This window comes from Anas platyrhynchos, chromosome 11 (genome assembly GCF_047663525.1).
Source record: "Anas platyrhynchos isolate ZD024472 breed Pekin duck chromosome 11, IASCAAS_PekinDuck_T2T, whole genome shotgun sequence".
NCBI classification, from domain to species: domain Eukaryota; kingdom Metazoa; phylum Chordata; class Aves; order Anseriformes; family Anatidae; genus Anas; species Anas platyrhynchos.
This window is the reverse complement of record NC_092597.1, coordinates 6,690,070-6,703,796: the sequence shown is the minus strand read 5'-3', so window position 1 is coordinate 6,703,796 and position 13,727 is coordinate 6,690,070. Positions and strand designations below refer to the sequence as shown.

Below are 13,727 nucleotides of genomic sequence, written 5' to 3'. Positions count from 1 at the left end.
TCCGGCGGCTCCGCCGGGCGGGCGGCGGTTACGGCAGCGCCGGGCGGGGGCGGCGGCGGCGGCGGCGGAGGAGGCGGAGGCGGAGGGGGCGGGGTGCGGGCCGGCGGCGGCGGAGGCAGCATCAAAGAGCCCCGATTCCTGCCGCCTGGGAGCCATGCGCCGCTGTCTGTAATGTCAGCGGAACAGGAGAAGGACCCCATCGCGCTGAAGAGATCCCGAGGTACGGCGGGGGGCGCCCAGCGGGGCCTAACTCCCGTCGGGGGGGGGGACCGGGATGCGCGCCCCGGCCCCGGCCCCGACCGCCCGGCCCCCAGCCCCGGGCCGCGCCGCGCCGCCCGCGGCTCCCTCACGGCGCCGGGGCCGGGGCCGGGGCTGAGGCCGGGGCCGGGCGGGAGCCGCGCTAAGTTTGCCCGGCGGGGCCCGGCCCTGCCCCGCGGGCTCCCGCAGCCTCCGGGCCTGGCGAGGCGCCGGCAGCCCCGAGCAGCGCCGCGCTGCCCCGCGGCAGGAGGCGGGCGGGCGGTGCGGTGCCGCTGCCCATTAGTATGCAGCCCGCGTCCCCGGGCCGCGAGGGGAGGCGGCGGCGGGGCCACACGTCCGGGCGAGAGCCGCTGCGGAGCCCGTGAATCGCCCTCGGGTCTCCGCTCCCCTGCCCCGACCTTGGCGGCGCGGTCGGTGGTAGCCGGGGTTTTGTTTTCAGCTGGCTGGGGAGCGGAGCGAGCCCCCTCCGGGCTCTGCCTCCGTTAGCAGTCCCGCTGTGCGGCTCGCGGCGAGGTTTGGAGGACGCGTTTCTTTGAAATGCGCAAGGAGAAGGGTGGAAACGCGATATCCCCTCCGCGATATCCCCTCCGCGATATCCCCTCCGAGTTGGGCTGCGCGACTGACTTCAGGGCAGCGGCACATCTCCTGGCGGAGCGGCGCCTGTATCCTGGGAGCCCTTAAAAGCAGGAATGCAGCTCGCAGCGAAATCACGGGAGGTGGTGGAGTCGCGGAGTTGGGGGAAAAGCGTGGCAAAATGATTCTGGATGGCATTTCTTGCTTCTCTTTTCTTCCCCTCCTGCGTTGCCCCCGGAATTCTATTGTTCCTGGCGTTTTAGGCTTTATGCGGGTGAGTAAGTGGGGAAAGGTGGGATTCTGCTCCCCACGTTGTCGCCGATTTACAGGTCGCTTCTCTGAAACCGCTGTAGTAACAGCTGGGTTGCAACCTTGAGAATGGGAGATTGAAAATATGCAGCAGTGTTACAAAGGGGACTGGGATTCATTAGGCTCCGCTCTCAAGCCCTGATTCTGCAAATATTTAAGCCTGAACAGTTTCATGTGCCGGAGTTACCCGCTGAGCTCCACGCGATTACTGCTTAGTATCACAACTGTTCACGGGATCAGGGCCACAGAATAGGCTCACCAAATCTGGATGAAATTTGACTCTTTTCAGTTTTCTGTCCATAACGGAAGCTATATTCAGTCATTTCTAATACTTGGGAAAACCTTCTTAGTTCGAGCGCTGTTTGAAGACTGTGGCATCTATCCTGTGAAAAGCTAGGCAGAGGCTTGTCAGTGACCATGGAACTACTCCATAGTGTATTTGCAGTATGTTAAGTATGGCATAAATTATACATAAAAATCATAATCTCTGAAGGTGCAGACAAAACTGCAAGTTGCGGTTCTCCTGATTAACATTGAAAGCGTCTGTCTTGTGTGTGAAGTCAATGGGAATGTGGGATTTACTACTTCTGCGCTGCTCAAATGCAGATATGTTGCTGAATATGTGCTGAAATACATTTCATCTATAACGTAATGGGGAAATAGTTATCAGATATGCATTTATCTCTCTAAATCCATCCACGTATGTGGTGTCCCAGTCAAAAGGATTGTAATTTTTCCTGCAAAATTAGTCTCAGAAGGTGAAATAATTTTTTTTCACCCTTAGTGCAAATATCACAATGTCCAAAATGTTCAGTACGCGTTTTAATGAAAAGCCTGTGCGGCAGGTACCAGAAGTGACTTTCAGCAAAGTTTATTTTGGCTGCATGAAAATGGCCCTTATTCACTCTTTTTTTGGAGGTATGCTAGGACTAACATTCAGTTTCCTTTCATGGATAAATTAAATCATTATGAAATCCACAGGGAAAATGTAAAGATGTGGGGCTCAATTAAATCATTGGCCTCACACAGCGAGAACTGAAAATGCAAAAGTTTTGTACGCTTCCATCCGTAGGACTCAGTCCTGCAAACCTAGGCAAATGACTGGCTTTACCCATGTGAGTAACCCCCGTGGAAATTGGTGGAGCTTACTCACCAATTTCTCTTATTAGAATTCTAAGGCTTATATGCGTAAGTTGTTGAAAAATGAGGTCCCAGAGAGGGAACTTGTATGCAGTTTTATAAAGTTGTAGCTTCTCTAAAACAAAGCCGCACTCTTGTATGGTCCACAGTTATCTACTTGATTGTAGACTCTAGTAATTGCTGTGCTGCTACTTGTTGAAGTTAGTTAAAAGATACCCGGATGTTTGTAACATTTTGCTATCAGCAGTTAACGCTGTTCATATATTGAGAATGTGGGACCATGAACAGGAGTGTATCTTACGCAGTTAGGAGGAAGGGTGGCCACAGTACAGTCTCCCACTGAAATGTATGCTAAGCGTGTAAGAATGCAGGAGAAGAAGAAGCTGATGGGAAATGCAGAGACAGTTTTGAGCAAGTAGTTTATCAAGAAGATGACTTACAGGATTGGAATTTCAAGGACATTTGTCAACTTTATATAAACTTTATGCTGTGATCATTTAGTCTCCACAAGTAATGCGGTTGCAGTGCTTCATAGCTTGCCAAGTGTATGTAGGATTTTATATTCTAAACCAAGGCAGTAAGGATTTTTTTTTTTTTTCCAGAGTAATCCCCAGTTGTTCTGATGATTGGTTGTACCAGCATGTGTTCTGCTCAAGCACGAGTGTATTTTGGGAACATGATCATGACTTCATGCCCTAGTCTCCGAAATTCAGACTTAAAATTTGCCAGTAATGATAGGTGTAGGTTTGGGATACCCAATTTCATACCATATGAATGATGAAATGTTTTGGGAATTACGTATATGAAAAAATGAGATGAAATTTCTGCAGTCACAGCCAAAGCCAAAAAGAACTTATTAGAGCCCAAGCAGGATTCGGTTTTTATTTGAGGTAGGACTGGCAGTTTCCTGAAACCTCTTAGGTCAAAAAAAGTGCTGGGGGTGGAGGGAAGGCAGGGTGTAGGAGAAAAAGAAAGGAAGTGCTCCATGTGAAAAGTTATTGCAGAGGATGGTTACAGGCCTCCTTTGACTAGAAGTATTGAAATAACTACTGGATATTTTTGTTTGTGTACAGTAGATCTAATTCTTTCCTATGTGGGAGATTTTGTGTTATGTTACTGCACAGTCCTAAAGCTGATGTAGCTGTCTGCCGGGAATACTTGCCTAATGCGGGGCTGGTGTAATGTCACACATTATGCTGCTTTGCATAATGCTATTCATAATTCGCAGTTATCTTCAGGTTGCCTTTGGTGATGAAGACAAACCCATGTGTTCAGCTATATGGCTGCATCTTGATTAAGTTTGACTTGTATTCTGAATTTGAGTTTTAAACAAATAACAGCAATTTTTTCATCCTGGATTGCCCCGGTCTTACTGTTCCATGCTGTTGTTATCTTTTTATTTTATTTTTATTTAAGTAAACAAGCTACTATCTTAATGAGTCTGGGAAAAAATGAAGCAGCATAGAGCTTCTTAATGTAAAAATATTAAAATGTGTTGTTTTTGTGTCACCTGAAAGCAATTTCTATACTTCGGCTCGTGGTCACCTTTGCGTTCCCAAATGCTGGCAGATCCATTGAACCCCAGGAAGGCAAACCTACTGGGGTAATAAGGAATCTGCTAGAATCTTTTCTTTTTTGTCTACAGTAGAGTTTTAAAAATGAAAGCCATAATTTATACAGCTTTGAGAGCTTGTCCCACTCTTGAGGCAGAGATGAGTGCCAGGTGAGTACAGATATCTCTTTGTATTGCTCGGAGTGGGATCAGGTGATCAATGACATGAACAGTCTTTACTTCTATTTGTGCCAGAGCAGCCGTGCTCAATTATACTATGAGATTTCTGCAGAATAAGGCAGTTTTACCTAGAGCCTCTCTCGTTTTTGGCAGGTGTCTTTTTGATTAAGTCTTGCATTTAGAGAAATTAAAATCTGATAAACTGGAGATCTGTCTAAACAATATGGCACGTTTCCAGTGGCTTTCATTCACACATCTACTGCTGTTTGCTTTTTCCTTCATGGCATATTGTTAGGTACTGTTGTGTGGCGATACAGTGAGTTTGATAAATGCCGTGTGTAAGTTAAATAGGATGTGAATATTAGCATGGCTTTAAGCAGTTCTTGAAGTTTTATGCTTTATGCAAACAAATACTTCTGACTGGTGAAGCAGAGATATGAAGAACCAAGGGACTGATAAATGTAAAATAAATGGAAAGCTTTATTCAAACTGTAAGGAGCATGAATGGGATATTCGAGTAATAATAGAGTCAGGTAGCTGTGTGCGAGGTATGCTAACTTTTACCTCCAGGTATTTGCTTCCTGAGGATTTACAATGTAGGGCACCAGAATTAATGCAAGTTCATGATTTGTGACAGATATCTCTTGCTATGGCAGGCAGAGGCATATGTCTAAGAAAACTAATGCAGAATTGCCCTGATTGAAATTTTGTAGGTGGTGACAGTGGATTGGATGGGTTAGGAGGACCAGGAGTACAACTCGGAAGCCCTGATAAGAAAAAGCGCAAAGCAAATACACAGGTAAATTCCCTTCGATTCTTTTGATTTGTTAATACTCAGATGTTGTTTGCTGGAACGACTGTCTTGCTCTGTTCAGAATATCAGTCTATTCCCACAAATAGCGTTCACATACAAAATATTCTAGCTGTACTGTGAAGCAGAAATCTTCATTCCTTTGCTACCTTCACGGAACTTGATCATCCTGGTTACTCTCACTGAAGGTACTTCAGGTCTCTGCAGGTTACTGAAGTCCTACAAAGGAAGGAGCGCAGTGAGACTGCAACGACTTGTATTTTGCCATATGTACTTTGATTCTGAGACAGGCTTTCTCTTAATGACTTTGTAGCCATTGGTAGAATCTGCACTGCACGAGTAGTTGTGATGAGACTAATTTTCTTCTTCCTCTTATTCCTATATATGTAGGTTTGTGGGCCAGTGTATCAGTGCAGTTTGTTAATGCTTTGACCAAACTCTTGGCATATTCCCCAAGTGGTTTTCAAGCAAAAGTTATCAGGCAGGTTTGGCTCCTTTTCAGTGAATCCTTGCAAACTGGCATTTCTATATAGTTTCTGTTTCCAGAAAAGGAGGCCTGAATACAAAACATCTAAAGCAATTAGATATCTGTAGTGCAGAATTTTTCTTTGTGTGTTTATTCAGCGTGGAGTGAGAGTATCTGTTACATTTTTACTGTCCAATGAGAGTAATTGTATTTATACAGGTCAAACAATCACTTCTTGTTTGGCCTATCCAGAATCCGTTGAGATGGGGTTTTGTTTTTCTTAATTCCTGTTTTCTTTTCAAGCAGCCATGGCTGAACCTGCTCTGAGAAATAGCCAGTTAATTTCAGGGTTTCAGATCTCTCTACTGTTGGAGTTTTTTCTTGTGTTCTGGAGTGGCAATAACTGCAGAAGGGGGGCAGATTAGTTTCTTCTTTTTTCTTACCAGGCTCAAAACTTGATGGACAGCAGAAATTTGGAGTGGGGAAAGATATGTTCAGTCTTAGTTTATGAGTATGAGGCTGTGCTTTCTGAAAGCAGCTAGCACAAAGAGTTGAGTTGAGGGTGAACTAGCTAGGTGTTCTCACAGGCTGGTCTAGAATGAAATTCAATATTCGATGACATTTGAGCAGCCCCTGGGCTCTATTAGATGCTTGATTTTGCTTTGTAGCAGGAATCCTTGTATTTTTTACTTACTGACAATACTTCAGACAGACCACAATCACTGGATGCTCTTAAGGGACTCCACTGATACATAGGAGTCTGTGTATAGGAATTTTCTATATTCTGTGTTCTCTACAGTTGTTTTATTTATTCTTTTTTTAGGATTATAGCAACATTGGTATTTTAGGTTTGTATACTCTCCTAAAAGTGGGGTGTCTTAAAAGATGAGTATTCAGTAAACTGTACCCAAAATGAAACTAAGAAAATACTCTAAATCTGTTCTTCAGCACTTAGAACAAGTTGTGCATGTGTTTAAATGCAACATGTCTTTCTGTACTGTTGCTTTTCTTAAGTAGAAGGTGAAAGGGGGGGGGGGGGGGGAAGTCACGCATTAAGTAGTGTTTTCAGAAACATGGTTGTGCAACTGCACAGTTCCTGAAACAACACTGAGATTACTTTAAACCACTTTGTCATTTGGAGCCCTAAATCTTCTCTCCTCTCCCCCACTGAAATTTCAGCTAGCCTGGCAGGGTATAGCGGGTGAGCTGTACACAACAGCTGAACTGTTCTTTTAGCAGTAGTGCTGCTAATCCGGGACCTTGTGGTTGGTCTCCCTTGCAGGGACATAGTAAAACTAATTTAAATGTTGTATTTAAAATATTTTTAGGGATCATCATTTCCACCTCCATCTGAATATGCTCCACCGCCGAATCCAAGCTCTGACCACCTTGTAGCTGCAAATCCATTTGATGACAACTATAATTCTGTGTCTTATAAACCACTTCCTTCAGGAAATCCGTATTTTAGTAATCCCGGTTATCCTGGCTTTGGAGGCTATAACACTTTCAGAATGCCACCTCACATGCTGCCCAGAGTGTCCTCGCCATATGGTGGTTCTTACTCCCTCAGAAACCAACCACACCCCCTTCCTCAAAACCCTGTGGGAATGGGTTTTAGCCGACCCCACTCTTTCAGCTTTGGCCCACACGATAACCCAGGTTTTGGGAATCAACCACCGTATAGCAGCGGTCAGATAAATCAAAATGTCAGTATGCCTGGTCAGCATTTCAGACCAAATCCTGGTGAGAACTTTGGCCATTCTGGACAGATACCTCACCCTGATGTGCCATCTAACTTTGGTCCTGGAAACAATCCAAATTTCCCAAATTCTCAGCTAGAATCGAACCATTCTTTTGTTCCTCCACCAAACACTTACAACCAGGCAAAATCATCAGCACAAAAGCAAGACTTTAATCAAGGTGCAAGCAAAGCATCCAGCCAGAACACTGCTGCTCATCAGCATCATCACAGGACAGAGGACATTGTGAGTCAAGGTAACAGTGACTTAAAAAATGTCACACGAAACAATGTGGTAAATCAGGATAATAGCCATTCCAATAGCGCTGATAACACCAACGCTGGCCATTCAAATGGGACACAGAGTAAGTCCCGCCAGCCTCGAGGTACCACTGAAGGATGCAATTCTGAAAAGAGCAGCAAAACTCCCCTTCATCCCAGTCGTCATGGTCACTCGTCCTCTGAGCCTGTCTATCCATGTGGAATCTGTACACATGAAGTTAACGATGACCAGGATGCCATCCTGTGTGAAGCCTCTTGTCAAAAATGGTTTCATCGAATCTGTACAGGCATGACTGAGTCAGCGTATGGCCTTCTTACAGCAGAAGCATCAGCAGTGTGGGGCTGTGATACATGTATGGCTGACAAAGACGTCCAGCTAATGCGCACAAGAGAGACTGCAGGACCACCCGCGCTGAATACGGATGGCTAACAACGTAAATTGGTCGTGGTTGAAATACTTGCTCCGAAGATTTGGTTGCAAATTGGGTACTTCACTTTCTGCAGACAATCGGTTGTGTTTGATTGCTATCATCTTTTTTTTCCCCCAATCTGTTTTCGTTCATAAAATTCCATCTCAGCTTTTGTACTCTTAGTTTTATGTGTGCAAATATTTTACAGGGTGGAATACTTCTTGTTTCTGATTAAATTGTAAAACGTAACTGACAACTGATCAGAAGTAGAATGTGCATTGACAACTTTATTGAAGGCAAAAATGTGCCTGTATGAAGAGCCTCTCATTTGCTAGTATTAACATGTTACCAAACACTAGCATGTGATACTTGGTTTTAATGGTACGATGTGTGCAAGTACTCATTGCATTTTGTTTATTTTTTGGTGAATGTCCATTACTGATATTCTTGCTATCTTTTCTTTGGTTATAGTGGAGATGGCATGGAGGAATGTGCAGTGCTAAAAGTTTTTAATTTTAGAATAAATACAGGGGATTTCATATGTGCTTTTTCTTATTTTTGCAGTAGAGCACTAACATGATTCTAAAATCAATGATTTCATGCTTAGTAACACAGTGAAACCCACAAAGTCTTACAACGTGGTATTTTCTTCAAAAAGCAATGATCTCTTCTCAGCAAATACTTGCTTGCTGAGGACTCTTATTAGGTCTTGCAGTATTGGAGATAGTTACAAACTATGATTACATTGGAACAAGTTAGATCGAGTTTACAAAGTCCAGTGCTTTAAATCTAGAGAATACCAAAACTAGGGTTGCATACGTAACCTTAATTAATTTATCTTAAGCACATATATTAGGATATAGTCCCTGTGCAGTTGTGCGCCTCTTGTTCATCCTGTCTTATTGGTAGTTCTAGTCTCCTGACTCAGTGCTGCCTGAAGATTGAGAAGGAATTTACACAGGGTAAGTTCTGCTCATCTCCTAGGGCTTTCAGAGCCTGCTCGGTCACCCTGAGCTTACACAGTCCACTTGGCAAGAAGAAGGATGTGAGGCAATGGAGTGTGCTTAGCACAGACTCTGAACTACAAGACAATTTCACCAGCAAAGTCATAACACTGAATTGCCACCACTGCCTCAGCCAGTCTCACAGCTTCATGGGGACAGAGAATCTAGGATGAAGACAAATACAACTCTCACGTCAGGTGAGTTTAGCTCACATCAGGAGCTAGCAAGCAGAAATTTAGCATTTTTTCTAAACTTGAGATCCTACTGATAAGTATGAATGGCACTAGAGCTTCACGTTTGATTGTAAGAATTCTCTTTTTATATGGATAATTTGATCTTATTCTTGATTTCGGAAATACCCCCACTCCTTTTCCTTTTTTTTTTCTTTTTTTTTTTTTTTTTAATGTGGGGAAACATCTAGCCTTGAACACTTGGGCCTTAGCAGGGTGCTAAAGTTGCATATGCAATTGAAAATCAGTGTTTCTATAGAGAAAAATGTTATTTTAACTTAATAAAAGGTGGTACTGTAACAACAGTCTGTTTGTAATACTCACCACTGTGCTGGGAACTTAACTGGTGATTGTTTGAAAACTAGATCATAAGCCAAACATTACAGGTACTGATCAGTTTCCTTAATGTAACAGAAGGTGTTCAGATCTGTGGTGATGAATGGTGTAGGATATGTGTGGTGTAGGAGCCTATGTAGAATATAAGCAGCTATATTTAAAGTCTCGTTTTATGGTAAGTTATGCAAATGACTGAAAAGTAAGGCCTGTCTGCTACTTCACCATTGTGTTGATTTTTAAATGGGCTCTGCTGCAGTACTGTCCTGGGAAGATACTCCACAGATGTGCACAACTGTCCTTTTATTTTAATACTGAAAATATTTTTATACCTTTTTACTGGAGAAGTGTAGCGTTGCTCTCCTTTTCTGTAATGCCTCTCATCAATTGCCTCTCATGTTCAAAGTGTAAATGACAGTTCATATCTTGAGGATTTCTTGTACTGTGATGTAAAGAAAGTGTAAGGCAGATCCAGAGCTCCTGTTTTCAGCACTGTTTATTTTATTTAGTACAGAGACTAAACTTCGTCTTGTGTTGTTAGAGGTGTGATGGTAAAACCAACCAAACAAGCAAATAAAAACAACAACAGAAAAACAACCTGTGTTACAAGAGTTGTCATCTTCAGTAGATTTCCTAATGACTGACTGACTGTTTGAATTTACTTTTGGTAGCCAAAGTAGGAATTAAACCAAACTTTGTTCAGATAAATTGTTTCCTAGAGGAACAAATCAAATTTCTGCACCAGTTCATACTGTGAAGTTTGTGGAGCTAGCTCAGACTTAGAGCAATGTAAATGAAATGAAAACTTTGCTCAGTGACTGAAAGTTCAATAGAAGCTCCTGTGATGATATTGTTATCCAAGTAGGCAGTTCACAATGCCCTTCCAACTGTGAGATGTTTGGGGCAGTTATTCTCAGATGCCCAGTTAATATTTTAACATTTAGGAGCAGAGGTACTTAAAATAGCCATGTAATTCTTGAAATCTCTTCCTTCAATCCTGTTTCAAGTTAGGCAAGTATTTTGTATATAAGTTAGCAAGACATTGTAAGAACACTGTATTTAAATTCTAAACTTCTACTGGAATATAATTTTATGATCCTTTAAATCATATATCTGTGAAACTTACTGTAACAGATTATTTCATTTTCTCTAAAATGGTACCATGTTGGGCTTGTAACCCACTGAATTTTCTGTGTGGATTAAACTGCAAATTCAAGGCATTAGCAAATGACAATTCAAAAACAAAAAAAAATAATAAGCAACAAAATCGAACTTTTTATCATACTGATCACAGAGACAGGACTGATTAGGATCTCAAAGTCATCTGGCCAATATATTTACCCTATTGATATGCTCTTGGCATACCTGGACTTTTTACCTAGAGAGTTATACTTTGTTTTTCTCTGCATGTATTGACTAGTAGTAGTTTAAGTATGCACAGGGAAAACAAAAATCATGTTTTATTAGTAAAGTACTAGGAAAATGTCAGCTGGTTAGGATTAGAAATTAGTTATAGAAGGGGGGGAGGGCTGGTTAGAATAGGTGAGGTTTTTTGTAATACTCTACATGAAACAATTTGTATTGAACTATCATGTGATTCTTTCATTATTAGTGATTTAGACTACTGGTGCTGCACACCAAAATATCGCAAAGATTTTGTAAGTCTTACAAACCTTAACATTTTGTGGGGAAGGTCTGAGTCCTTTTTAAATACCTTATCACGTTCAGAAATGCAGTCTATACTGCTGGAAATGTTTTTTTTCTTCTTTTTTTTTTCCCTAGGCTGAAATAACTAGGTGTAAATTGGCCTAAATTGCCCTTAATACTTAGTTTTTGCCATAGATCAGTTTTAAACAAGAAAAAAAAAAAAATGTTCTCTTTGAAGTACTTCATTGCTGTTAGGGTGTGTATAGGCTATAGAGCAGGTATCACGAATCTGGTTTCTGGCTGGTTCACTGATTGCTTTGAAAACTTGAGACAAACAGGTTGGCAGTTTGTGCCTTGGTTTCTTCTATCGGAGGACTGGACTGATGCTTATTTCTGAAGGGTGTTTAGAGGCGTAATTATTATTTGAAATCTTCAGATGAAGGAGACAAAAGTGATAAGGTTTTTCTCTGTTTAAAACAAAAATATAATGCTGGGGGCTCCTCAAAAATGAATATACTTTGAGACTTTTTTATTTATTTTTTGTCTAAGAACCAATTTTGTAAGTGCATTTTTCAGACTTAGCTTCAAGTATGTGATGAAGTCAGTGGAACTGCATGCACGAAGTCAAGAATATTTCAGAGCTTTTGCAGTTCTGGGCCTCTGTTTATAAGCGAAATGCTTTTTATGGTTTGAGATTTTTACAAAATCAACGGTGTTCAAATGTAGCACCTCTTCAACATTTGTCTTTATTCCAACTTAATACAATAACGCATCTGCATTAAATATGTCCCTTTCATTTTATATATAAACATTGCCTGCCAGTAAAAGTATTGGTGTAACATTATTAAAAGAGGAAGTCATGCTTCTTATCATGTTGTATGTGACTTAAACGACTGTTTCATATTAAAACTAACCTTTCCTTATGTACTGCTTAAATATACCTGTTTTGGGAATATCAGTTCAGTACTTTTATACAATCTTGAATGTGTTCCACATTGGTGACATGTATTTTTGCAACAACTTTTTTGTTTCAATTTTAAATTAGAGCATGTCTAAAGTAATACATGCATTAGTGCTGTGGTGTGTGGCAAAGTTAATGTATGTAATTCAAATTGGAAAAAAGTTTCCAGACTTTGTCCAACATTAACCCTGTGGCGAGGGATTAAATTACTATGTAATACAAATTATTTCATATCATGATGTGTTTTAAGCTACTCTATGAAGTATGTGATACATTATTGTTTATGGATTGGTAGCTGGCCTGGTATCTTGCATAGAATGAGGTATGATAGATGGTAGCAGTTCATGATAATTAAAACAGGCGACGTTTCACAACATGCTGCACTTACGTGCGTTGTCCTCCTGTTGCTGTAACTATTAGCATGAATTCCTTGACGGTATCCACTGACAAATGGGTGAACATGTAGGTAGTAAGCTCATGGGTGTGAAAATCCTGTTCTGACGCTCTTTACTTGGATTACAAAACATGATTTATTTTTTTTAATCTATTGGATGTGATTAGATATATGCAGGAAGATGTAGAACTGGATGTACTTCGAAGTTATTCTGCAATGACTTAAGTTTTGTCTGAAGCTTTCTATATTAGAATAGACTCTTCCTTAAAATTGGAAAATTAAGTGTACTTAGCAGAACTTTCAAGGCAATATAACTGTCCTACACTACGTACTGAGTTATGCACATTCACTTCTTTGTATGGAATGCCTCTGATTTCTTGTTGCTTTATATGGAAATAAAGGGTCTCTTTAGTGCCCTAGTGTTGTGTGTCATCACTTCTGAGATAATAAATTCGGAATGGTGTTCAGCTCCTTAGAGGTGCTGCCTATAGCTTAAAGTATTCAATGTTGCCCTTAGCCATTTCTGAACCAGGGAACTTACACCAAGACCATATGGAACACCTGTTTTTGTATTGTTTACTGTACAGGATGAATTATCCTTTTAATGATCAAACTGTGTATCTCAGAATAATTTTTGATCCAGCCCCACCTTTTTCCTCAGAGGTATGCTCACTGTATTTCAGGAATTGTTGTATTGAAGACAGGTCAGGGTTGGAGGCATGAGAGGCCTTTGTACCTGGAGACTCATCATCTGCTAAAGGATGGTCTAAATCTGAATTTCCATGTAACTTGAGGAGGGCAAAGTCTTAATATATTTGTTCTTTTTTTTTTTTTTTTTTTTTTTTTTTCTGAAATGTGTAGTAATTGAGGGATTTTTACTGGAAAGACAGTGTATCCTCCAAGCCTTTGTATATGGCCTCTAGAGCAGATGCTGTGTTCTTTAGGGCCTTCTGACTTGGACTTTTTTGTCCATATTTTCCTTTCAGAGAGAATTTTTTTTTTCAAAAAACGAGTTTAAAAAAAAAAAAAAAGCAAGTTACCTATCTACTGCCATCCAAGCAGTGCAAAATATGAACTAATTAAGGTTGTTGACATTATTTTTTTAATAATGATGTGGTACTTGACCCATTTAGAAGAACAATTATAAAAATCTGAATCAAGTGTTCTTGGAAAATGCGTATGGTAGATTTTTGTCCAGCACTGTATGTAACTGTGTGCTTTCTGTTGTCTGGTTTCGGTTTCTTTTAAAATAAAGATTTTTTGTGTGTGTGTGTGTCTGGGGAAATTGCCTTCCGATTTATGAAGATGATGTAATGTGTAAGTTAACTCTTTAAATGTTTTGCCTGTGAGAACGCATTTGGATTGGGCATAATCCTGCAAGAAACTGTAAGATCAAAAAAGGCAGCTTCTGCCTCTGTTAGAGAAGTCTGCTGTTCTCT

General features: G+C 41.1%; 1 protein-coding gene across 1 annotated transcript; it reads left to right on the top strand.

Annotated features, from left to right (window-relative positions):
- Window positions 1-39: 39 nt before the first annotated feature.
- Window positions 40-12,707, top strand: PYGO1 (pygopus family PHD finger 1). The gene is made up of 3 exons (XM_027466810.3): window positions 40-220; window positions 4,726-4,811; window positions 6,618-12,707. The coding sequence occupies exons 1-3, from the start codon at window positions 172-174 to the stop codon at window positions 7,737-7,739; spliced, it is 1,257 nt and encodes a 418-aa protein (XP_027322611.1). The 5' UTR covers window positions 40-171; the 3' UTR covers window positions 7,740-12,707.
- The last annotated feature ends 1,020 nt before the right edge of the window (window positions 12,708-13,727 follow it).

What these genes read in the sequence shown, in the direction of transcription:
- PYGO1 (XM_027466810.3), top strand. Translation starts at nt 172, where the DNA reads ATGTCAGCGGAACAGGAGAAGGACCCCATCGCGCTGAAGAGATCCCGA. An exon ending in CGCGCTGAAGAGATCCCGAG is followed by an intron (nt 221 to 4,725) that starts GTACGGCGGGGG and finishes GAAATTTTGTAG; the next exon opens with GTGGTGACAGTGGATTGGAT. An exon ending in AGCGCAAAGCAAATACACAG is followed by an intron (nt 4,812 to 6,617) that starts GTAAATTCCCTT and finishes AAATATTTTTAG; the next exon opens with GGATCATCATTTCCACCTCC.